The following is a 26,127-nucleotide window of genomic DNA, read 5'->3' on the forward strand; positions in this document are numbered from 1 at the left end:
TCAATATGGAGTACACAAGTTTGGACTCCCATACTTGGCAAGAACGATTTTAGTAAGTTTGGCTTGGGAGTGCGAGGACAAGAGGAGGCAGGTGCAGATGTTCAGTTACCTGATCTATAATCATTAATCTATGATTTACTGAAACTGAAAACAATACTCGACTGTGTGAGGGAGATCTGGAGATATATATTTATATATTTAAACTTATATACAGTCATAGAACATTAGTATTTATTATTATACTGATATGATTAGAAATAAACAATACAGTGAGGAACACACTGAGGGAAAAATCACCATTTTCTGTATAAATGTTAATGATAAAATTAGTGTTTTACTGAGATGCTAAACATTACTTTCCCAGATAAAAGCTTTTTAATTCTAAAACATCTAAATAAAAATCCAGCAGCAGGTAAACATTTTTATTTTTTTCATGTTTTAAGTTATATTTCTACAGTGAAACAGTATCTCTGTACATTAACCTCATTAATAATGACATCCTCCATAATATAAATAATATAATACAGCAGATTTATGAGATTAAACAGAGCTTTAAAACATTTTAGCAGCCGCTAGACTTTTATTTTGCTCTTCTTTTGACTTCCGGTAAGGGGGACTCTTATTGGTGTAGCTCCGCCCCTCCCCTCCCCCCGTTTCCGTCTGTGCTGTGAGAGCGCGTGGGCCCCGGAGCGGCCCGCACTCGGTATAAAAACAAAAATCCCCCAAAAAAAATACAAAACAACAAAAAAACCCACAAAAAACCCGCAAAACGCCGCTCCCGACGGAACCGCAGGACCTGAAGGACCCGGAGCTCGAGCTACTACCGGTACCGAGCAGCGCAGCGCGGCTAACCCGCCTCAGAGTGCAGCCAGATCGGCCGCCGCTTCACCCGCGACCCGCGGACTGATCCCCGGCCCCGCCGCTCCGTGATCCCGCGGACTGATCCCCGGCCCCGCCGCTCCGTGACCCCGCGGACTTATTTCACGGACCCGCCGCTCCGTGACCCCGCGGAGAGATGAACCCAAGCGCCCCCAGTTACCCCATGGCCTCGCTGTATGTGGGGGATCTGCACCAGGACGTGACTGAGGCCATGCTGTACGAGAAGTTCAGCCCCGCCGGACCCATCCTCTCCATCCGGGTCTGCAGGGACATGATGACCCGCCGCTCGCTCGGATACGCATACGTTAACTTCCAGCAGCCGGCGGACGGTAAGAGAACCACCTTAAACTACTGCATGTTCCACCTTAAACTACTGTCCATTCCACCTTAAACTACTGTCCGTTCCACCTTAAACTACTGTCCGTTCCACCTTAAACTACTGCCCGTTCCACCTTAAACAGCAGCGTTTAGCTACTACGCTTCTCTTAAATGGAACCAGTTAACAGAGAGCATTAGAAGAGCTCCAACACTAAACATGTTTAAATCCAGACTGAAAACCTACATGTTTGATCAGGCTTTCAGCTCAGCTTAAAACACTGCAGCTCCGCCCACTTTTATTCTGTAACGGCACTTTTATATTATGTTTTATTCATGCTTTATTCTTATTAATTCCTTGTTGTTCTTTTACATGTTTTTAATTTAATTATCTTTGTTTTAATCATGTTTTAATCAATCATGCTTTATTCTTATTTTAGTTTTTATTTCCATTTTTACTGTTAATCTTTTACATGTTTTTTTTTATTTTTATTTATTTTTATTTGATTTCTCTGTGTATTTTCTAATTTGTAAAGCACTTTGAATGACCGTTGTGTATGAAAGGTGCTATATAAATAAACTTGCCTTGCCTTGCCTTGCCTTAAACTACTGCCCGTTCCACCTTAAACTACTGCCCGTTCCACCTTAAACTACTGCCCGTTCCACCTTAAACTACTGCCCGTTCCACCTTAAACTACTGCCCGTTCCACCTTAAACTACTGCCCGTTCCACCTTAAACTACTGCCCGTTCCACCTTAAACTACTGCCCGTTCCACCTTAAACTACTGCCCGTTCCACCTTAAACTACTGCATGTTCCACCTTAAACTACTGCATGTTCCACCTTAAACTACTGTCCGTTCCACCTTAAACTACTGTCCGTTCCACCTTAAACTACTGCATGTTCCACCTTAAACTACTGCATGTTCCACCTTAAACTACTGTCCGTTCCACCTTAAACTACTGTCCGTTCCACCTTAAACTACTGTCCGTTCCACCTTAAACTACTGTCCGTTCCACCTTAAACTACTGTCCGTTCCACCTTAAACTACTGCCCGTTCCACCTTAAACTACTGCCCGTTCCACCTTAAACTACTATTCCATCTATTGTCTATTCCACCTTAAATGACAGTCCGCTTCACCTTAACAGCGCAACAGGGAGAATTCGTAATCGGCATTATTTAAAAACAGTAATTATGTTAAAACTTATGTTCAAATATAGAACATTAAACCCAAAAAACATTAAACACCTGTTTAATTTATTATAATGATATAAGTAAATAATAATAAGTAAATATTGAGGTGTGTTTTAGGAACTTTAAGCTCAAAAGTTTAAGTCCTGTTCCAGTGCGTTTTTTATAGTACAGGAAGTCCTGTAATAAACATACTGTTTACTATACAGAAAATGCAGAAAATGATAGAAATTCACAATCTGCTTTATTAATGTATTAATTTGTACCTGCTCGGTATAAATGTACAGTACTGGTGCAGGAGCCAGCAGGGGGCGACACACTGCACATCCTATTAGTCAGGTTTAAAGCGGGATATTTTACCTTTAAAGGAGAAATACAATAAGAGATTTTTTTTCTTAATTTTTTTAGTACATTTATGTTTTTTTTTTCTTCTTAAGCTTCACTTATTATTATTATTATTATTATTATTATTATTATTATTATTATTATTAACAGGTTTAGCCTTAGTGAGGATTTTTGTACGTTTATTAATTTTTACTTTCAGTAAGGGAAGATCATTAATGTTTTTGATGTTTGTTGTCACGTAAAAACCTTGTATCTGTCTGTGCAGCCGAACGCGCTCTGGACACCATGAACTTCGATGTGATTAAGGGCCGACCCGTTCGGATCATGTGGTCCCAGAGAGACCCGTCCCTGAGGAAGAGCGGCGTCGGAAACATCTTCATCAAGAACCTGGACAAGTCCATCGACAACAAAGCCCTGTACGACACGTTCTCCGCCTTCGGGAACATCCTGTCCTGTAAGGTACGAGTGAACCGGCCAGGGTTACGCCTGCAGCACGGGTTTGGGGTTTAGAGCACGGTGTCCCACCATGTTCTGCATGCATTTGTGTATGTTGTGCGTAGGGTTGCAACGGTATGAGATTTTCACGGTATGATAACCGTCTCAGAAAATACTGCGGTATCACGGTTATCACGGTATCAGAGTTTGTTACATATATTATTAAACTGACCCTTAAAGAAATTACAACAAAGTTAATTTTTGTTCAATTAACTATTTATTGTAGAAACCTGGAACAACTATAATTTTAATGTCTCCTTTAAAAAAAATAAGCTGTACACCATCAGGTGAAGGAAACCAGGTTTTTCCACTATTCTTAAGGGCATTAAGAGTGTATATAAAAAAATATATATATACATATATATCACACATACACACACGTTACACACATTACATGTCCTCTAGGAAGTAAAGATCCTGTGTTTAAAATATTCAGTTAAATTATTTAATATCTGATAAACTGAGCCTGGGTCAGTGTCTGATCAACAACTGTTGTAAACGTCCGTTTTACTGCCAAGTTGGTATATAACCAGATAGAGGGGATTTATTTCTGAGTCTGGTTTTAACACATGAAAAACAGGCACGTCAGAATTTGAAAATGAATGCATGTAAATGAACGGCGTCTTTCACATCCAGTCCGGCCGGACCTTTACACGGACACGTGAATCCATCGTAGCACGCACTTCACGCCTGTACCTGCGTGCCCAAATTTCGGATAACTCAGCGCTTTTGCGGGCGCTTACCGCATGGGTTGTGCACGACTACAAAGAGGTTTTATTTATGTTCAGATTTAAATTATAAACTAAACACATACTTTGCGCTGCACAGCAGGGTGGTGTTCTTGGAGATGGGAGAACAGGTTTGACGTATGTCCACCTTTAGCTGTGACTTTACGGCCACATTGATTATAAATCAGATACCCATCCTCGGGTGCGTTCGGCGGGTATCTGAAATAGTCCCACACTGCTGATTTTAGTTTAGCTTTTTTTAGGCGGACGGAGATTTGTTTAGTCTGATGCACTTTCTGCTGTTCTCACCGCTGTGTGCTGAGCAGCTGAAGCGGAGCAGAGTTGCGCGGGTGAGTTTCTCCGCTGGCTTGCGTTTTACCGGTAATAAGCAAACACACACGGTATGATAACCGTGCATTTTAATACCACGGTATACCGTGAAACCGGTTACCGCTGCAACCCTAGTTGTGCGTAAGTGTGTAACGTGTGTGTGTGTGCACACGTATGCTTCGTGTGTCTGTATTATGTATGTATGTGTGTTGTGCTTGTGTGTTCTGTACGTGCATGTGTTGTCTGCGTGTTCTTTGTGTGTGTGTATAATATATATCTGCGCGTGTACTGTGCGTGTGTACTGTGCGTGAGTGTGTACTGTGCGTGCGCGTGTACTGTGCGTGCGTGTGTACTGTGCGTGCGTGTGTACTGTGCGTGCGTGTGTACTGTGCGTGAGTGTGTACTGTGCGTGAGTGTGTACTGTGCGTGAGTGTGTACTGTGCGTGAGTGTGTACTGTGCGTGAGTGTGTACTGTGCGTGCGCGTGTACTGTGCGTGCGTGTGTACTGTGCGTGCGTGTGTACTGTGCGTGAGTGTGTACTGTGCGTGAGTGTGTACTGTGCGTGCGTGTGTACTGTGCGTGCGTGTGTACTGTGCGTGAGTGTGCGTGTACTGTGCGTGAGTGTACTGTGCGTGCGCGTGTACTGTGCGTGTGTGTACTGTGCGTGAGTGTGTACTGTGCGTGCGCGTGTACTGTGCGTGCGCGTGTACTGTGCGTGAGTGTGTACTGTGCGTGAGTGTGTACTGTGCGTGCGTGTACTGTGTGTGCGTGTACTGTGCGTGAGTGTGCGTGTACTGTGTGTGCGTGAGTGTGTACTGTGCGTGTGTACTGTGCGTGCGTGTGTACTGTGCGTGCGTGTGTACTGTGCGTGAGTGTGTACTGTGCGTGAGTGTGTACTGTGTGTGAGTGTGTACTGTGTGTGCGTGTACTGTGTGTGCGTGTACTGTGCGTGAGTGTGTACTGTGCGTGAGTGTGTACTGTGCGTGAGTGTGTACTGTGCGTGAGTGTGTACTGTGCGTGCGTGTGTACTGTGCGTGTGTACTGTGCGTGCGTGTACTGTGCGTGAGTGTGTACTGTGCGTGAGTGTGTACTGTGCGTGAGTGTGTACTGTGCGTGCGTGTCTACTGTGCGTGAGTGTGTACTGTGCGTGAGTGTGTACTGTGTGTGCGTGTACTGTGTGTGCGTGTACTGTGTGTGCGTGTACTGTGTGTGCGTGTACGTGTACTGTGCGTGAGTGTGTACTGTGCGTGCGTGTGTACTGTGCGTGCGTGTGTACTGTGCGTGAGTGTGTACTGTGCGTGAGTGTGTACTGTGCGTGAGTGTGTACTGTGTGTGCGTGTACTGTGCGTGCGTGTACTGTGCGTGCGTGAGTGTGTACTGTGCGTGAGTGTGTACTGTGCGTGAGTGTGTACTGTGCGTGAGTGTGTACTGTGCGTGCGTGTGTACTGTGCGTGCGTGTGTACTGTGCGTGAGTGTGTACTGTGCGTGCGTGTGTACTGTGCGTGCGTGTGTACTGTGCGTGAGTGTGTACTGTGCGTGAGTGTGTACTGTGCGTGAGTGTGTACTGTGCGTGAGTGTGTACTGTGCGTGAGTGTGTACTGTGCGTGCGTGTGTACTGTGCGTGAGTGTGTACTGTGTGCGTGTACTGTGCGTGAGTGTGTACTGTGCGTGAGTGTGTACTGTGCGTGAGTGTGTACTGTGCGTGAGTGTGTACTGTGCGTGAGTGTGTACTGTGCGTGAGGTGTGTACTGTGCGTGAGTGTGTACTGTGCGTGAGGTGTGTACTGTGTGTACTGTGCATGTGTACTGTGCGTGAGGTGTGTACTGTGCGTGAGGTGTGTACTGTGCGTGAGGTGTGTACTGTGTGTACTGTGCGTGTGTACTGTGCGTGAGGTGTGTACTGTGCGTGTGTACTGTGCGTGAGTGTGTACTGTGCGTGAGTGTGTACTGTGAGTGTGTACTGTGCGTGAGTGTGTACTGTGCGTGAGTGTGTACTGTGCGTGAGTGTGTACTGTGAGTGTGTACTGTGCGTGAGTGTGTACTGTGCGTGAGTGTGTGCGGGTGTACTGTGTGTGAGGTGTGTACTGTGCGTGTGTACTGTGCGTGCGTGTGTACTGTGCGTGCGTGTGTACTGTGCGTGCGTGTGTACTGTGCGTGTGTGTGTGCGGGTGTGTTGTGCGTGAGTGTGTACTGTGCGTGAGTGTGTACTGTGTGTTGTGCGTGAGGTGTGTACTGTGCGTGAGTGTGTTGTTTGTGTGTACTCACGCCGCTGCATCTCCTGAAGGTGGTGTGTGATGAGAACGGCTCTAAGGGTTACGGCTTTGTGCACTTTGAGACTCACGAGGCGGCGGAGCGAGCGATCGAGAAGATGAACGGCATGCTGCTGAACGATCGCAAAGTGTAAGTGTGACCCCTGACCCGACCCACACCATCTTACCCCACCCTGACACGACCAGCACCACCTTACCCCACCCTGACCCAACCAGCACCACCCCGATCCACCCTGACCCGACCCACACCACCTTACCCCACCCTGACACGACCAGCACCACCCCGATCCACCCTGACCCGACCCACACCACCTTACCCCACCCTGACACGACCAGCACCACCCCGATCCACCCTGACCCGACCCACACCACCTTACCCCACCCTGACACGACCAGCACCACCCCGATCCACCCTGACCCGACCCACACCACCTTACCCCACCCTGACACGACCAGCACCACCCCGATCCACCCTGACCCAACCCACACCACCTTACCCCACCCTGACACGACCAGCACCACCCCGATCCACCCTGACCCGACCCACACCACCTTACCCCACCCTGACACGACCAGCACCACCCCGATCCACCCTGACCCAACCCACACCACCTTAGCCGGACCCAACCAGCACCACCCCGATCCACCCTGACCCAACCAGCACCACCCCGATCCACCCTGACCCAACCAGCACCACCCCGATCCACCCTGACCCAACCAGCACCACCCCGATCCACCCTGACCCGACCCACACCACCTTACCCCACCCTGACACAACCCACACCACCTTACACCACCCTGACACAACCCACACCACCTTACACCACCCTGACACAACCCACACCACCTTACCCCACCCTGACCCGACCTACATCATCTTACCCCACCCTAACCCAACCAGCACCACCCGACCCCACCCTGACCCAACCAGCACCACCTTACCCCACCCTGACCCAACCCACACCACCCTGACCCAACTCGCACCACATTACCCTGGCCCAACCAGCACCACCCCGATCCACCCTGACCCAACCTGCACCACCTGAACCCACCCTGACCCGACCCACACCATCTCGACCCGCACCACCCCGCACTGACCCAAATCAACCTGCAGTGTCTCTAACAGCTCTGCACTAACCCCTCAAAACTGAGTTAGAACTAATATATCAGATAATGCGAGACTGAAGGCCTGGTGTTTCTAACATCATTAATATTTATTACAATATTTAGTTCTCATTTTTCAGGTTTTTTAGTGATTCCAGTGATTTTTACTTAATACATGTACGCATGTCCCCCATTTAATAATGCAGGGTAAATAAAAAGTGTGTATCTTATAAATCTTATAAATAAGATTTTAATAAATACAAGATTAATTTATACTGATTGTCAAAGCAGATCATTAAAATCAGGGGGAATAATAATAAGGTAATGCAGTAAAGAAAATATGAGCAATAAATTAGAAAAAAAGAAGTTGGGTATGGGGCTGTAATTGTGGTAAATTTTAATGAGTATGTGGGTAATTAGTGAATATTAATGTTGCCGCTGATGTTAAAGGTTTGTCGGGAGGTTTAAGTCGAGGAAGGAGCGCGAGGCGGAGATGGGAGCCAGGGCCAAAGAGTTCACCAACGTCTACATCAAGAACTTCGGAGAGGACATGGACGACGAGAAGCTGAAAGATGTCTTCGGAAAGTATGGTGAGTGTCCTCGTCCGGCAGGGATCAGACCCAGAGTGTTCTAGATCAGCCATGTGACCCCTGTTCTCTCCGCCCCTCCTCCAGGCCCCGCCCTCAGCATTCGGGTGATGACTGACGAAAGCGGCAAGTCCAAGGGCTTCGGCTTCGTGAGCTTTGAGAGGCACGAGGACGCTCAGAGGGTGAGTACTGGACCACGGTGGGTCACGACGCCTCCTGGGTTTAAGGTGGTGATTCTGATCCGGTTCTCCACAGGCCGTGGACGAGATGAACGGGAAGGAGCTGAACGGGAAGCAGGTGTATGTGGGACGAGCTCAGAAGAAAGGAGAGCGTCAGACTGAACTTAAACGCAAGTTTGAGCAGATGAAGCAGGACCGCATGACCCGCTACCAGGTGAGCGCCGTCGGACTGAACGTGGGGATTAGGAAGATGAGTTTAGTGATGTCAGGATGTTGGATGATGATCCCCATAACTGATGTTGAAGATGGTATCGGACAGTACTGTTCAGCTTGTTGACGCGTTTAGTCTTATTGTCCCCACAGGGCGTGAACCTGTACGTGAAGAACCTGGATGACGGTCTGGACGATGAGCGTCTGCGTAAAGAATTCTCTCCATTTGGAACCATCACCAGTGCAAAGGTAACAGAACCTTCAGCCAACTTCGGCTCTCACGCAGAAATTTAGCGCAAACCAACGCTTGGAATGTCTCTTAGGTTTAACTGTGCTATAGGCGAGGATGAAGTGTTTGTGAACTTTGGTACACAGACACTTCAAAATATGCGTATTAGTCAATCAAAAATACCCCTGACGTCCAACCATCTGCGTCTTACTGCTATTAGAGGCACACTGCTGATGCTGCAGCTCATACATCACCCAGTGCCCCTCCCAAACTACTCCTCCCATTGTTTAGCCTTTTTTAATTTGAGCTGAGAGTGTAGTCAGATAAAATCAGGGGCATTACTTACCCTTAAGTTGTGTCTCTGGGGGTGTGCTTATTCAGATGTAAACACTTAGCACTGTTAGCCTAGCGCAGCGTGTGATATGGGGAGGTGGGGTATGGGCTGCAGTGGGGAAATGCTAACGGGATTTAGCGCTGATTGCTGCGTTAACGCTATGATACCTGCTGTGTGCAGGTGATGATGGAGGGCGGCCGCTCTAAAGGCTTCGGCTTCGTGTGCTTCTCATCGCCGGAGGAGGCCACCAAGGCAGTGACGGAGATGAACGGCCGCATTGTGGCCACCAAACCCCTGTACGTAGCTTTAGCTCAGCGCAAAGAGGAGCGGCAGGCCCACCTCACCAATCAGTACATGCAGAGGATGGCCAGCGTCCGCGCCGTACCCAACCCTGTCCTCAACCCCTACCAGCCCGCGCCGCCGTCCGGCTACTTCATGGCTGCTATTCCTCAGGTATACACACACTACACTTACACACACACACTATACACACTACACACTATTTACCCCACTATACACATCACCCTAGGAGTGATGAGGGGAAAAGGAGCCATACTATACCCACCCAGAGAGAGCAAGACCAGTTGTTCTCTCTCAGGGCAGCTGATGGAAAGCTGTATGACCGGGATTTGCAATTGTTCATCCAGATATACTATAAAGAACTGTTGAACAGTGAAATGTTTCTGCAGAGTGGTGGTGTTGTACTGAAGAAAGTGTGTTTGTGTGTGTGTGTGTGTGTGTGTGTGTGTGTGTTACAGGCTCAAAACCGCGCCGCCTATTACCCCAGCAGCCAACTGGCCCAACTCCGCCCCAGCCCTCGCTGGGCCACTCAGAGCGTCCGCCCACAGCGTAAGACTCGCGCGCACACACACCATATACATGCACAACACACTCACACCATATACACTGCAGACACTGCACACACACTTCTTCGGCGGTCACTCCTGGGGAGTATGAAGGTTGTGAATTCTCTCGTGAGATTATAACCCGATGCGATGGAAGCATCTTCCACGAGACGACAGGAGAGTTAGAACACATCAGCGATTGGTTGGAACTGGAAGCCTCTGGATTAATGTTGCTGGCTGTGCCTCTGGGACGCCGCCATTAGATGGCTTTCCATGATGGAAATAAACTCTCTGCATTACATTTCCCAGATTCTGCGGTTCTGAGCTGCAACCTCTCATGTCTCAGTGTTACAGGCTTTCAGACTAACCCTAGCGTTTCAGGAAGTCCTGTAGCGGAGGGAGCTTTGGGCGGCCGGCGTTTCTTCTTCCGCTGCACAGTTCACAATAAAATACTGCTTTGGGCAGTCGTGCTTCATTTATGTGAATCACATGACCAGTACAGCTGAGCTGGTACTGGGTAAGAAGAGCATCCACACTAGGTATACTAGCACGTCTTCTGACCATCGCTAATACAGTCCTGCCAGCAAATGGTGCAACTGACAAGGTGCTGCGGTTGGGCCATTTGTGTGCGCTGAAGCTGGTAAATGTGGCAGCAAGTCTCTGCTGAGTATAGTAGACAGGTGAGAACAATGGCGTGACACACCTTATATTTGGTAGGAAGACGGATTCCTGGCCGCTTCTATACTCTGGTCTGAAGCAGGTGTTCGAGGATGATCTTTCCAAGTACCTTCCTTGCTATTGAGAGGAGAGAGATGCCTCTATAGTTGCTGCAGTCTTGCTTGTTACCCTTCGTCTTGATCACAGGGATATCAAGGGCATATTTGAAAGCTTGTGGCGCTGTCTTCTCATTCCATATGGCAAAGAGAACATCATGGAAAGCTGTAATGATGTGTTCACTTCTTTTTCTGCCTGCATGCCATCAAACCCATGAGACTTGTTCTTGGCAAGCCTCTGCCCAGTCTTCCTCATTTCATCTAGTTCCAGCGAGGCATCTGCACTTGACAGAATGGGTCTTTGTGGCCCAGGAAGAATCTCACATCTTTGTTACCCATCATAAGCTTTATTACTCCTGGGCCGCACAGATGCAAGTTCTTGTTGCCGGCTTCCAGTTTCTCAGACCTGGGTTTGTCGCTCTGCAATGGAAGGGGTGGTTTGGGAGTTGCTACGGTGGTCTGCACAGGGATTAACAGACAGAGCATTATGCATCCACCCTCTGGACCACTTGGCTGGAGGGTCAAGTGGCAGGAAAGAGGATCCATACGTGTCCAGCCTGGCGATTGGCCTGCAGTGTCCGCCAACTGCTGATTGGTCTGTCCAGTTACTACTTTAAATATGTTGAAGACACCTGTCCAGGTCCCTCCTATCATTGCTCCAGGGATGCTGAAGACGCCATTAAAAGGGGAATTCACCCACTGCTGCCGTGGTTTCACTATTTAACCCATAGATAGGAGAGATTAAAGGATGGGCTGAGAGAGACTCAACACTTTAAAACCACAGCTACAAACTATAGCTATAACCTGCACACACACACGGGCACACTCTACACACACTCCACACACACACACACACACACATTATCCACACTCACTATATACACTACACACACGTGCACATGCTCTGGTTATAGAGTGTGCTGTTAGTGTTTTGTAACTTGTTTGTGTTTTTTTTATCTCAGATTTCCAGAACATGCCGAACGCTATCCGCCCCGCTGCCCCGCGCCCGCAGACCTTCAGCACCATCCGACCCACCGCCTCCCAGCTGCCCCGCATGATGACCTCTCAGCGCATGGGTAACACACACACACACACATCTGTACAGGTAACGGGTACACACCTGAACGTGACTGTAACACTGACCCGGTCTGTTGTGTGTAGCGTCTCAGCCGATGGGCCCGAGGCCGACCGGCGCCGGAGCAGCTACCGGAACCGCCCCGGTGAGAGCGGTACCACAGTACAAATACGGCCCGGGAGTCCGGAACCCCCAGCAGCACCTCGGAGCCCAGCCACAGGTCCCCATGCAGCAGGTATACACACACCACACACACACACACACTGCCGAGCTCTGCCACAGGTCCCCATGCAGCAGGTATACACACACCACACACACACACTGCCGAGCTCTGCCACAGGTCCCCATGCAGCAGGTATACATACACACACACACACACACACACTGCCAAGCTCAGCCACAGGTCCCCATGCAGCAGGTATACACACACACACACACACACACACTTTTATTAATTAAATGTTTGATGTACGGGTGTAATATTAATCTTAATGTAGTTTAGTGATTATTATTGATAATGTTTGATGTACGGGTGTAATATATTGATCGTACTGTAGTTTAGTGATTATTATTGATTAAATGTTTGATGTACGGGTGTAATATATTGATCGTACTGTAGTTTAGTGATTATTATTGATTAAATGTTTGATGTACGGGTGTAATATATTGATCGTACTGTAGTTTAGTGATTATTATTGATAATGTTTGATGTACGGGTGTAATATATTGATCGTACTGTAGTTTAGTGATTATTATTGATAGAATGTTTGATGTACGGGTGTAATATTGATCGTACTGTAGTTTAGTGATTATTATTGATTTAATGTGTGGGTGTAATATTAATCTTAATGTAGTTTAATGATTATTATTGATAGAATGTTTGTGCTCTTCCCCCTCCAGCCTGCGGTTCATGTTCAGGGTCAGGAGCCCCTGACCGCCTCTATGTTGGCCGCCGCCCCCCCGCAGGAGCAGAAACAGATGCTCGGTTAGTCCCGCCCACCCACACCTAATCTGTTTACAGACGGACCAGCTCAGATCCCCCAAAAAATCTTTATCATTTCTGACTTTAACACATCAATACAGTTCAGAGCGTTTCTCTGATCAACATGAACAGATTCACCTGGACAAACTACATACCAACACGGGGGGGGGGTTAAACACGGGGGGTTTTATCACTGACTGACTGAATTAGTAGCATAAATAGAGATTTTTTTTTTAAACAAAAGAAATTGTGTGTCTCTTTCTCGCTCTCGCTTTCTCTCTCTCTCACTCGCTCTCTCTCTCACTCGCTCTCTCTTTCTCTCTCTCTCGCGCTCTCTCCCCCTCTCTCTCTCTCTCGCTCTCTCTCTCGCTCTCTCGCTCTCTCTCGCTCTCTCTCTCTCTCTCTCGCGCTCTCTCTCTCTCTCTTGCGCTCTGTCTCTGTTGCACTCTCTCCCTGTCTCTCGCGCTCTGTCTCTCTCTCTCTCTTTTTTTCTTTCTCTCACTCACTCTCCGTGTTTGTCTCTCTGTAGGTGAGCGACTGTTCCCCCTGATTCAGAACATGCACCCGACTCTGGCGGGGAAGATCACGGGGATGCTGTTGGAGATTGATAATTCTGAGCTGCTCCACATGCTGGAGTCTCCGGAGTCTCTTCGCTCCAAGGTAATCCGGCTTCGCTCGGATTTTAGTGCAAACACAGTTTTCACACACGTCAAAAAACGGATAGTTTTTTACTGCATAGCTGCATATTAAAGTAGAACTCCAGTGTAAAATGCACTTTTGTTGCATTAAAACAAAGTATATAAATAAAGTTCTTACCTATAGTGAATAGCACACCTCCGCTCTCCCACAGCGTTCAGAGATCCAGAAATGTTGCACTCATTGACATTGACTGCTTTGGAGTTTCTCACCGATAAATCACTTTTTACACCGTTATCCAGCTCAAAGTAGCTCCACACCTCCTTACTAGAATCCGGAGAGCCCTGACATTTAAAACGAGGCATTAATAACTTAAAAAGTGCAGAAGAAGCTCATTAAAAACAGCTGTTTACATCCCATTACAGTACTAGCTTCAGCTCCGAGCGCCACCATCACTGTACTGATAATAACATAGACATATATATACATAGACTCCGCATAGCTCTGGTATGTTTGTGCAGGTGAAAGGAGGCGAGGTTAGGGTTTCCGTGGTAACTGTGGTGTGTTTGTTCAGGTGGATGAAGCTGTGGCGGTGCTCCAGGCTCACCAGGCGAAGGAAGCCGCTCAGAAGTCGGTGAACAGCGCAGCTGTTCCTGCTGTTTAATGAAGGTAAGCAGCAAGGGGCGGGGCTCTGGAGGGTGGGGCTCTAGAGGGCAGGGCTCTGATTTACTGTGTAATGGACGGACTAACAGATCTGTGTTTTTGTGTTTCAGGACGTCCCGCAGGGAAGCGTTACGACGGAAAAAGGAAAATCTATTAAACATTGAAAAATACAAAACTCTTAAAACACTGAAAAACAGAAAATGTCTTAAAAATGAAAATTCTAATATGAAATTTTTGCCAGGTCTTTTGGCACCAAGCCACGGCCTTGATTAAAGTAAACAAAAAATAGAAAAAAAAATAGAAAAATGAAAAAATTGATTTTGAAATAAAGTTGATAATTTGTTTTAATTCCTTTTACTGTTTAAACGCCCAGAATGTTCCGGTCTCTGCAGAGCATCGCTGAGCGCTGGCTGAAGTGTATTGGATTCAATTAATAAAAAATTAAACTTTGATTTGTCTGTTTGTTTTTATGTAAGAACATTTTTATTCATTGAGTAAACCATTAGTCATAAGTTGTATTGTTAAAAACAGCAACATCTACTGAAAGCGTCTGTATGCTTCACTCCTGTTGTGAAGCTCCGGATCTCTGAATGTTTTACTTACGGTTCTGTTTATTGAAATAGGCAGGTTAATTTATTAAGCTAGACCTGTTGATCTGCATTTATTTAAATATTATAAAAATATTTGTGTGGCTCTTATTAAACATTACGTGTGTTTTTTATTTAAAGGTGTGTAGACCTGCAGTTCACGTCTTATGTCCATATTTGGAGGTGGTATTAAAAGGTTTTCATGTCGTTACGCTGATGTGTTTTCTGCTCTGCTGGATTCTAGTGTTGTGCTGCTGATGCTGGGCGTCGCCTGCTGATTATAGGTGGGGTTTCTAAACCAGCCACCAAAAACCACAGCGAAAGATTTTATTACTGATCAGAGAATCTCTACAACTCTTCCCTCAGATCCAGAAAACGAACGCAGAGACAGTCTACACCAAAACAAACACTGATCTCAGCGCTTTAGAAAGTGTTTCTACTGGTTTTACTGGTGAACAGACTGGTATGCAGTTAGCACAGCGCTAACCGTGAAGAAAAAAAACCATAAAATTAAATAAATACACAAAAACAATTTTACTTCATTAAGAATTACACGTTTATTAATCATCAAAGAAATAAAAACGATACAAATATTCTGTAGGACTTTCGCATTCTGTAGCGTCAGTTTATGCTAATGAGTTTAAAACAATCAGTTTATTATTAGTAAATTAACAGTAGTGTATCAGAGGGTGGAGCCTCAGTAATATGCAGTTAAAGAATTTGGTCTGTACGCTGATATAATAATTTATATAAATAATATTTATTTAAGGTGTGCAGTGTTTCTGACGTCATTAAAATCAGATTTGCTCTTAATCCTCTCACTTTATTAATCTGATTAACAGGATTAAACAACATTCTACCAAACTGTAAATCTGCTTATTTTACAGTAACTCTTCTGCTCTGTTTATTTCTGATTATTTTAGAGTTTAGAATTCTACAGCAGCTTTACTCTGAGCTACAGTGAAGAGAACGGTGTAAAGTGGGTAGAATTAAACATCTCTGTAACTGTCCCTGGTTCTTCGTAGTTCTTTGTGGTTCTCTGTGGTTCTCTGTGGTTCTAGGCGTCAGAACGACCTTTCTTCTTCAGTTTTGAATTCCTCAGCGCTTTCTCCAGTTCCTCCATCACGGGCAGTGGACCCTCGTACTTGTTGGTTTCGATGGCCTTCAGCTTCTCCTGGTAATCTTTCGGCAGACCGTTTTGCTCCGCCCCCATCATGATCACCTAGGCAACCAAACAAAAAGTCTCATATTTTACTCCTCCCCATCACAATCGCCTACAGCAACCAAACAAACTCCACCTCAGATATTTTACTCCCCCATCACAATCACCTATAGCAACCAAACAAACTCCACCTCAGATAATTTACTCCCCCATCACAATCACCTATAGCAACCAAACAAACTCCACCTCAGATAATTTACTCCCCCATCACAATCACCTATAGCAACCAAACAAACTCCACCTCAGATATTTTACTCCTCCCATCACAATCACCAACGGCAACCAAACAAACTCCGCCTCAGATATTTTACTCCCCCATCACAATCACCTATAGCAACCAAACAAACTCCACCTCAGATAATTTACTCCCCCATCACAATCACCTATAGCAACCAAACAAACTCCACCTCAGATATTTTACTCCTCCCATCACAATCACCAACGGCAACCAAACAAACTCCGCCTCAGATATTTTACTCCCCCCATCACAATCACCTATAGCAACCAAACAAACTCCACCTCAGATAATTTACTCCCCCATCACAATCACCTATAGCAACCAAACAAACTCCACCTCAGATATTTTACTCCCCCATCACAATCACCTATAGCAACCAAACAAACTCCACCTCAGATATTTTACTCCCCCATCACAATCACCTATAGCAACCAAACAAACTCCACCTCAGATAATTTACTCCCCCATCACAATCACCTACAGCAACCAAACAAACTCCGCCTCAGATATTTTACTCCTCCCATCACAATCGCCTATAGCAACCAAACAAACTCCACCTCAGATATTTTACTCCTCCCATCACAATCACCTATAGCAACCAAACAAACTCCACCTCAGATATTTTACTCCTCCCATCACAATCGCCTACAGCAACCAAACAAACTCCGCCTCAGATATTTTACTCCCCCCATCACAATCATCTATAGCAACCAAACAAACTCCACCTCAGATATTTTACTCCTCCCATCACAATCACCTACAGCAACCAAACAAACTCCACCTCAGATAATTTACTCCTCCCATCACAATCGCCTACAGCAACCAAACAAACTCCACCTCAGATATTTTACTCCTCCCATCACAATCACCTACAGCACCCAAACAAACTCCACCTCAGATAATTTACTCCTCCCATCACAATCGCCTACAGCAACCAAACAAACTCCACCTCAGATATTTTACTCCTCCCATCACAATCGCCTACAGCAACCAAACAAACTCCACCTCAGATATTTTACTCCTCCCATCACAATCGCCTACAGCAACCAAACAAACTCCACCTCAGATAATTTACTCCTCCCATCACAATCGCCTACAGCAACCAAACAAACTCCACCTCAGATATTTTACTCCTCCCATCACAATCACCATCGGCAACCAAACAAACTCCGCCTCAGATATTTTACTCCACCCATCACAATCACCAACGGCAACCAAACAAACTCCACCTCAGATAATTTACTCCTCCCCATCACAATCACCAACGGCAACCAAACAAACTCCGCCTCAGATATTTTACTCCACCCATCACAATCACCAACGGCAACCAAACAAACTCCACCTCAGATAATTTACTCCACCCATCACAATCACCATCGGCAACCAAACAAACTCCGCCTCAGATATTTTACTCCACCCATCACAATCACCAACGGCAACCAAACAAACTCCACCTCAGATATTTTACTCCACCCATCACAATCACCTACAGCAACCAAACAAACTCCACCTCAGATATTTTACTCCTCCCATCACAATCACCTATGGGCGGTGGGGGGGGGAGCATAGGGGGACGGGTCGGGTTGGTGGTTTAGTAACAGCAGGACCGTAGAGCTGCAGATTCCAGGAGCTTCACTGTGAAACAGAACAGATTCTGGAGTTCAGCTCTGAATGAGCCGCCGGGTCCTGACCCAGTTCTGCTCCGACCCATTGTGTTCCAAACACAAAGAGACCCGCCAGAAAACACCCGCAACAACAGCAGCGTCCCCACCGCCTCACTATAGCCCGACCCAGAACATCTCATCCACCAAACCCCTGTTCACACTCGCTATTTACACACTCACTAACCACTGTTCACACTCGCTATTTACACACTCACTAACCACTGTTCACACTCGCTATTTACACACTCACTAACCACTGTTCACACTCGCTATTTACACACTCACTAACCACTGTTCACACTCCTTATTTACACACTTACTAACCACTGTTCACACTCGCTATTTACACACTCACTAACCACTGTTCACACTCGCTATTTACACACTCACTAACCACTGTTCACACTCGCTATTTACACACTCACTAACCACTGTTCACACTCCTTATTTACACACTCACTAACCCCTGTTCACACTCGCTATTTACACACTCACTAACTACTGTTCACACTCCTTATTTACACACTCACTAACCACTGTTCACACTCGCTATTTACACACTCACTAACCACTGTTCACACTCGCTATTTACACACTCACTAACCCCTGTTCACACTCGCTATTTACACACTCACTAACCACTGTTCACACTCCTTATTTACACACTTACTAACCACTGTTCACACTCGCTATTTACACACTCACTAACCACTGTTTACCTGTTCACACTCCTTATTTACACACTCACTAACTACTGTTCACACTCCTTATTTACACACTCACTAACCACTGTTCACACTCGCTATTTACACACTCACTAACCCCTGTTCACACTCGCTATTTACACACTCACTAACCACTGTTCACACTCCTTATTTACACACTTACTAACCACTGTTCACACTCGCTATTTACACACTCACTAACCACTGTTCACACTCCTTATTTACACACTCACTAACCACTGTTCACACTCCTTATTTACACACTCACTAACCCCTGTTCACACTCCTTATTTACACACTCACTAACCACTGTTCACACTCCTTATTTACACACTTACTAACCATTGTTCACACTCCTTATTTACACACTTACTAACCATTGTTCACACTCCTTATTTACACACTCACTAACCACTGTTCACACTCCTTATTTACACACTCACTAACCACTGTTCACACTCCTTATTTACACACTCACTAACCCCTGTTCACACTCCTTATTTACACACTCACTAACCATTGTTCACACTCCTTATTTACACACTTACTAACCATTGTTCACACTCCTTATTTACATACTCACTAACCACTGTTCACACTCCTTATTTACACACTCACTAACCACTGTTTACACTCCCTATTTACACACTTACTAACCACTGTTCACACTCGCTGTTTACACACTCACTAACCACTGTTCACACTCCTTATTTACACACTCACTAACCACTGTTCACACTCCTTATTTACACACTCACTAACCACTGTTCACACTCCTTATTTACACACTCACTAACCACTGTTCACACTCACTATTTACACACTTACTAACCTCTGTTCACACTCCTTATTTACACACTCACTAACCACTGTTCACACTCCTTATTTACACACTTACTAACCACTGTTCACACTCCTTATTTACACACTCACTAACCACTGTTCACACTCCTTATTTACACACTCACTAACCCCTGTTCACACTCCTTATTTACACACTTACTAACCACTGTTCACACTCCTTATTTACACACTCACTAACCACTGTTCACACTCCTTATTTACACACTCACTAACCACTGTTCACACTCCTTATTTACACACTCACTAACCACTGTTCACACTCACTATTTACACACTTACTAACCTCTGTTCACACTCCTTATTTACACACTCACTAACCACTGTTCACACTCCTTATTTACACACTCACTAACCACTGTTCACACTCGCTATTTACACACTCACTAACCACTGTTCACACTCGCTATTTACACACTCACTAACCACTGTTCACACTCCTTATTTACACACTTACTAACCACTGTTTACCTGTTCACACTCCTTATTTACACACTCACTAACCACTGTTCACACTCGCTATTTAAACACTCACTAACCACTGTTTACCTGTTCACACTCCTTATTTACACACTCACTAACCACTGTTCACACTCGCTATTTACACACTCACTAACCCCTGTTCACACTCGCTATTTACACACTCACTAACCCCTGTTCAAACTCCTTATTTACACACTCACTAACCACTGTTCACACTCGCTATTTACACACTCACTAACCCCTGTTCACACTCGCTATTTACACACTCACTAACCACTGTTCACACTCCTTATTTACACACTCACTAACCACTGTTCACACTCCTTATTTACACACTTACTAACCACTGTTCACACTCGCTATTTACACACTCACTAACCACTGTTCACACTCGCTATTTACACACTCACTAACCCCTGTTCACACTCGCTATTTACACACTCACTAACCACTGTTCACACTCGCTATTTACACACTCACTAACCACTGTTCACACTCGCTATTTACACACTCACTAACCACTGTTCACACTCCTTATTTACACACTTACTAACCACTGTTCACACTCCTTATTTACACACTTACTAACCACTGTTCACACTCGCTATTTACACACTCACTAACCACTGTTCACACTCCTTATTTACACACTCACTAACCACTGTTCACACTCGCTATTTACACACTCACTAACCCCTGTTCACACTCGCTATTTACACACTCACTAACCACTGTTCACACTCCTTATTTACACACTCACTAACCACTGTTCACACTCCTTATTTACACACTCACTAACCACTGTTTACCTGTTCACACTCCTTATTTACACACTCACTAACTACTGTTCACACTCCTTATTTACACACTCACTAACCACTGTTCACACTCGCTATTTACACACTCACTAACCACTGTTCACACTCGCTATTTACACACTCACTAACCACTGTTCACACTCCTTATTTACACACTTACTAACCACTGTTCACACTCCTTATTTACACACTTACTAACCACAGTTCACACTCGCTATTTACACACTCACTAACCACTGTTCACACTCCTTATTTACACACTCACTAACCACTGTTCACACTCGCTATTTACACACTCACTAACCACTGTTCACACTCCTTATTTACACACTCACTAACCACTGTTCACACTCGCTATTTACACACTCACTAACCACTGTTCACACTCCTTATTTACACACTTACTAACCACTGTTCACACTCCTTATTTACACACTCACTAACCACTGTTCACACTCCTTATTTACACACTTACTAACCACTGTTCACACTTGCTATTTACACACTCACTAACCACTGTTCACACTCGCTATTTACACACTCACTAACCACTGTTCACACTCCTTATTTACACACTTACTAACCACTGTTCACACTCGCTATTTACACACTCACTAACCACTGTTCACACTCGCTATTTACACACTCACTAACCACTGTTCACACTCGCTATTTACACACTCACTAACCCCTGTTCACACTCGCTATTTACACACTCACTAACCCCTGTTCAAACTCCTTATTTACACACTCACTAACCACTGTTCACACTCGCTATTTACACACTCACTAACCCCTGTTCACACTCGCTATTTACACACTCACTAACCACTGTTCACACTCGCTATTTACACACTCACTAACCACTGTTCACACTCGCTATTTACACACTCACTAACCCCTGTTCACACTCGCTATTTACACACTCACTAACCACTGTTCACACTCGCTATTTACACACTCACTAACCACTGTTCACACTCGCTATTTACACACTCACTAACCACTGTTCACACTCCTTATTTACACACTTACTAACCACTGTTCACACTCCTTATTTACACACTTACTAACCACTGTTCACACTCGCTATTTACACACTCACTAACCACTGTTCACACTCCTTATTTACACACTTACTAACCCCTTTTCACACTCGCTATTTACACACTCACTAACCACTGTTCACACTCGCTATTTACACACTCATTAACCACTGTTCACACTCCTTATTTACACACTCACTAACCCCTGTTCAAACTCCTTATTTACACACTTACTAACCATTGTTCACACTCCTTATTTACATACTCACTAACCACTGTTCACACTCCTTATTTACACACTCACTAACCACTGTTCACACTCCTTATTTACACACTTACTAACCACTGTTCACACTCCTTATTTACACACTCACTAACCCCTGTTCACACTCCTTATTTACACACTTACTAACCACTGTTCACACTCCTTATTTACACACTTACTAACCACTGTTCACACTCCTCATTTACACACTCACTAACCACTGTTCACACTCGCTATTTACACACTCACTAACCACTGTTCACACTCCTTATTTACACACTCACTAACCACTGTTTACCTGTTCACACTCGCTATTTACACACTTACTAAACACTGTTTGCCTGTTCACAATCGCTATTTACACACTTACTAACCACGGTTTACCTGTTCACACTTCTTATTTACACACTAACCACTGTTTATCTATTATTTACTCTCTCTCTCTCTCTCTCAGACTCCAGCTGCTGATGGAGAAGCAGCATCATGATCTACTGTAAATAAAATATAAAGATATAAAGATACATATAAATACAATCAAATAAAACATATAATGTACAATGTAAAAGTACAGTCTTTAGTGTGTGTGTAATGTAGAGTGGAGGTAGTGCAGCTGAACAATAGACAGTGAACACCAGTTGATGTGCGTAAAGTGAGGATAACTGATGTCAGCCATACAGAGAGTGCAAATACAGGTATGTAATGATTTAAATTCAGCAGTGCAAAAGATACGTAAACAGTAGATGAATGAACTAGTGAATGAACTACTAGTGCAAAATAGGGCAGAACTGTAAAAATAGTGTTATAGGCATCAGCAAGTCTGAGAGTGTGTCCATAGCTGAGGATATGTCCGTGGTGTTGCCAGAGTAACCAGAGTGAAAAAATTTCACAGAGTCTTTAGTTTGCTGTGCTGAGAGGAGTTGAACAGTCTTATGGCCTGAGGAACAAAAGACTTTCGGAGTCTGTCTGTGGAGCAGGACTGGGACAGCAGTCTGCCGCTGAATGAGCTCCTCTGCCTGGTGATGGTGCTGTGCAGAGGGTGGTGAACATGGTCCATGATGTTCAGCAGCTTACTGAGGGCTCTCCTCTCTGCCAGTGGTGTTAAGGACTCCAGCTCTAATCCCAGCACAGAACCAGCTTTCCTCACCAGCCCGTCCAGTCGTCCAGCGTCCCTCTTGCTGATGCTGCCTCCCCAACACACTACAGTGTAGAAGAGGACACTGGCTACCACAGACTGGTAGAACATCAGCAGGAGTTTCTGTCAGATGTTGAAAGACCTGAGCCTTCTGAGGAAGTACAGTCTGCTCTGGGCCTTCCTGTAGAGGGAGTCAGTGTTCACTGACCAGTCCAGCCTATCGTCCAGGTGCACACCAAGGTATCTGTAGGACTTGACCACTTCCACATCGACCCCCTCGATGGAGATTGGCTGCTGAGCAGAGGGCCTGGACCTTCTGAAGTCTATGCACATCAGACTGGTTTTGGAGATGTTCAGCTGTAGATGGTTCGTTTTGCACCACACCACAAAATCCTCAACCAGGGTCCTGTACTCCCTCTCATCACCATTACGTACACATCCCACGATTACAGTGTCGTCAGAGAACTTCTGCATGTGGCATGACTCCGAGTGGTATTTGAAGTCTGATGTGTACAGTGTGAACAGGACTGGAGAGAGAACAGTCCCCTGTGGTGCTCCTGTGCTTCTGATCACTGTATCAGAGGAGCAGTCCCTGATCCTGACAGTAAGGTAGTCAGTGATCCAGGTGACCAGGTGCATGTCCACCTCCATCTTCATCAGCTTGTCTCTCAGCAGTAGGGGCTGTATGGCGTTGAAGGCACTGGAGAAGTCGAAGAACATGACCCTCACAGCACCTCCCCCCTTGTCCAGATGAGAGTAAGCTCTGTGCAGGAGATAGAGGATGGCATCTTCCACTCCCACCTTTTCCCAGTACGCAAACTGCAGTGGGTCCTCAGCATGGTGGACCTGAGGTCTGAGGTGGTCCAGCAGCAGTCACTCCATGATCTTCATCACATGAGATGTCAAAGCAACAGGCCTGTAGTCATTCAGCTCCTTCGGGTGTGCCTTCTTGGGAACTGGAACGAGGCAGGTTGTCTTCCACGTGGCAGGAACCCTCCCTAGATGCAGACTCAGGTTAAACACATGTTGGAGGGGCTCACCCAGTTGAACAGCACAAGCCTTGAGCATTCTGGGGCACACTCTGTCCGGGCCAGCTGCCTTCCTGGGGTGAAGTCTCCTCAGCTGTCTCCTGATTTGGTCTGCAGTAAAGGTTGGTGGACTGGTGGAGCTGATTTGTCTGCCAGCTGATAGTGTTGATGGTGGTGATGATGATGATGAAGAAGATGGTGAGGTTGAGGGTGATGAAGATGATGATGGAGGAGAGGGTGGTAGTGGTGATGATGAAGATGGTGGAGTTGGAGTTAAAGGTGATGGAGGAGATGGTGATGATGGTGGAGATGTTGAAGCTGCAGGAGGGTAGGAGGAGGGGGCAGCAGGAGCAGGACAGTCAAACCTGTTGTAAAAGTTGTTAAACTGGTTTGCTCTGTCCACACCCCCATCTACTGGGTTGCTGTTTTTGTTCTTGCACCCAGTGATGGTTTTCATCGCACCCCAGACTTCCTTTGTGTTGTTATCTTGCAGCTTTCCTGTAAGACTCCTTGGCCTCTTTAAGACGTACCTTGAGTTCCCCCTGTACGCACTTCAGCTCTACCAAGTTTCCATCTTTAAACGCCCTTTTCTTTTGGTTGAGGAGGTCCTTGATGGTGCTGGTAATCCAGGGTTTGTTTGGAAAGCGGCGTACAGTCTTTGTGGGAACAGCAACATCCATACAGAAATTCAAGTAGTCTGTAATAGAGGTGGGCGGATCGATCCAAATATCGATAATATCGATACCAACGCTGGTATTGGTATTGAGCAATACTCGTGTAAAAATATCGATATTCAAGCTTTTTTCTCTGCCGCACGCACTGCTGCGCACTGCTGCGCACGAGATTCACCACAGTCTACTCTCTGGTCTCTTGTTGTTGCACAAGCGTCTCAGCAAAGCCAGCCAAACCGCCACGCAGGTAGGCTCAGCCTGGCCCCGCCCACTCAGCGCTCTCCTCGAGTCGACACGCCTCTACCTCAGGAGATTAGTGTTGAGTGATATTTTTTTACACTCTGTTTATTTAAGAAAAACTTGCATTTGAATTGCACTGAAAGGAAGACAATTCCTTATTTTTTATTGTTTTTTTTCAAATGACAATTCTATTAAAAAAAAGAAACAAAGAAACAAAGAACTAGAAAAGATGTCTAGTGAGGGGAGAATTTTTATTTTATTTTTTTATATTTTTTTATTTTATATTTAAACTTTGTTTTGTTACTGTTCCATTGTTTCTAAACAAAAAATGTTGATTGTGATACTAAAGTATTTTGTTATCACAATGTTTGGTGAAATTATATCCTAGGTTTTTGGATCATTTGGATCTATAAAGCTTAAATATTAAAAAGTATCGGTATCAGTATCGATATCGGCAATACTGGCCCTGCGTTTACTTGGTATCGGAACGATACCAAAATTCCTGGTATCGCCCACCTCTAGTCTGTAACACAGTGAGTAACCCCCCAATGTCCTCTCCATGTGGGTGCAGCAGCACGCTCCAGTCAGTGGTGTCATAGGAGTCCCTGAGGGCTTCTTCTGCTTCAGGAGACCAGACTCTGAATGAGCGTGTGGTAGTGGGGTGCCTCAGTACCAGTGGTTTGTACTGAGGCTGTAGGAAGACCAGGTTGTGATCTGATCTCCCCAGCGGTGGTAGTGGAATAGCCCTGTATGCATCCTTCACATTAGCATACAGCAAGTCTATGGTCCTGTTCTTCCTGGTGGGACAGTCCACAAATTGAAAAAGGCAGGCAGTGTAGAGTCCAGCGTTACGTGTTTAAAATCACCAGTAATACATAGAAGACATAGAAGGCGTCAGGGTGTTGTGTCTGCAGCCCTGCGACGGTGGAGTGGATGACGAAGGGCCAGCAGTTCTTCACGGGAATAAATACGATATTC

At 45.5% G+C, this 26,127-nt stretch overlaps 2 protein-coding genes across 2 annotated transcripts in view; one reads left to right on the top strand and one right to left on the bottom strand.

Moving 5' to 3' along the window:
- The first annotated feature begins 623 nt into the window (after positions 1-623).
- Positions 624-14,621, top strand: LOC103030422 (polyadenylate-binding protein 1A). Its single transcript, XM_049465175.1, has 15 exons — positions 624-1,208; positions 2,996-3,189; positions 6,567-6,682; positions 8,107-8,246; positions 8,331-8,425; positions 8,499-8,636; positions 8,786-8,881; positions 9,376-9,648; positions 9,954-10,044; positions 11,776-11,889; positions 11,975-12,123; positions 12,789-12,873; positions 13,400-13,530; positions 14,081-14,175; positions 14,280-14,621. The coding sequence occupies exons 1-14, from the start codon at positions 1,016-1,018 to the stop codon at positions 14,168-14,170; spliced, it is 1,905 nt and encodes a 634-aa protein (XP_049321132.1). The 5' UTR covers positions 624-1,015; the 3' UTR covers positions 14,171-14,175; positions 14,280-14,621.
- Positions 14,622-15,288: 667 nt separating this feature from the next.
- ggctb (gamma-glutamylcyclotransferase b) overlaps positions 15,289-26,127 on the bottom strand; it is a 15,983-nt gene continuing 5,144 nt past the window's right edge. Inside the window, exon 5 of the mRNA XM_022685716.2 lies at positions 15,289-15,978. Within this exon, the coding sequence (XP_022541437.1) occupies positions 15,814-15,978 (165 nt within the window). The 3' untranslated portion in view covers positions 15,289-15,813. The remainder of the gene's footprint in view (positions 15,979-26,127) is intronic.

Source organism: Astyanax mexicanus, chromosome 1, assembly GCF_023375975.1.
Source record: "Astyanax mexicanus isolate ESR-SI-001 chromosome 1, AstMex3_surface, whole genome shotgun sequence".
NCBI classification, from domain to species: Eukaryota; Metazoa; Chordata; class Actinopteri; order Characiformes; family Acestrorhamphidae; genus Astyanax; species Astyanax mexicanus.

Bases quoted from the DNA above. Each gene is read 5' to 3' on its own strand.
- LOC103030422 (XM_049465175.1), top strand. From the start codon at position 1,016: ATGAACCCAAGCGCCCCCAGTTACCCCATGGCCTCGCTGTATGTGGGG. The intron at 1,209-2,995 runs GTAAGAGAACCA...CTGTCTGTGCAG, and splicing joins CTTCCAGCAGCCGGCGGACG to CCGAACGCGCTCTGGACACC. The intron at 8,426-8,498 runs GTGAGTACTGGA...GGTTCTCCACAG, and splicing joins GGCACGAGGACGCTCAGAGG to GCCGTGGACGAGATGAACGG.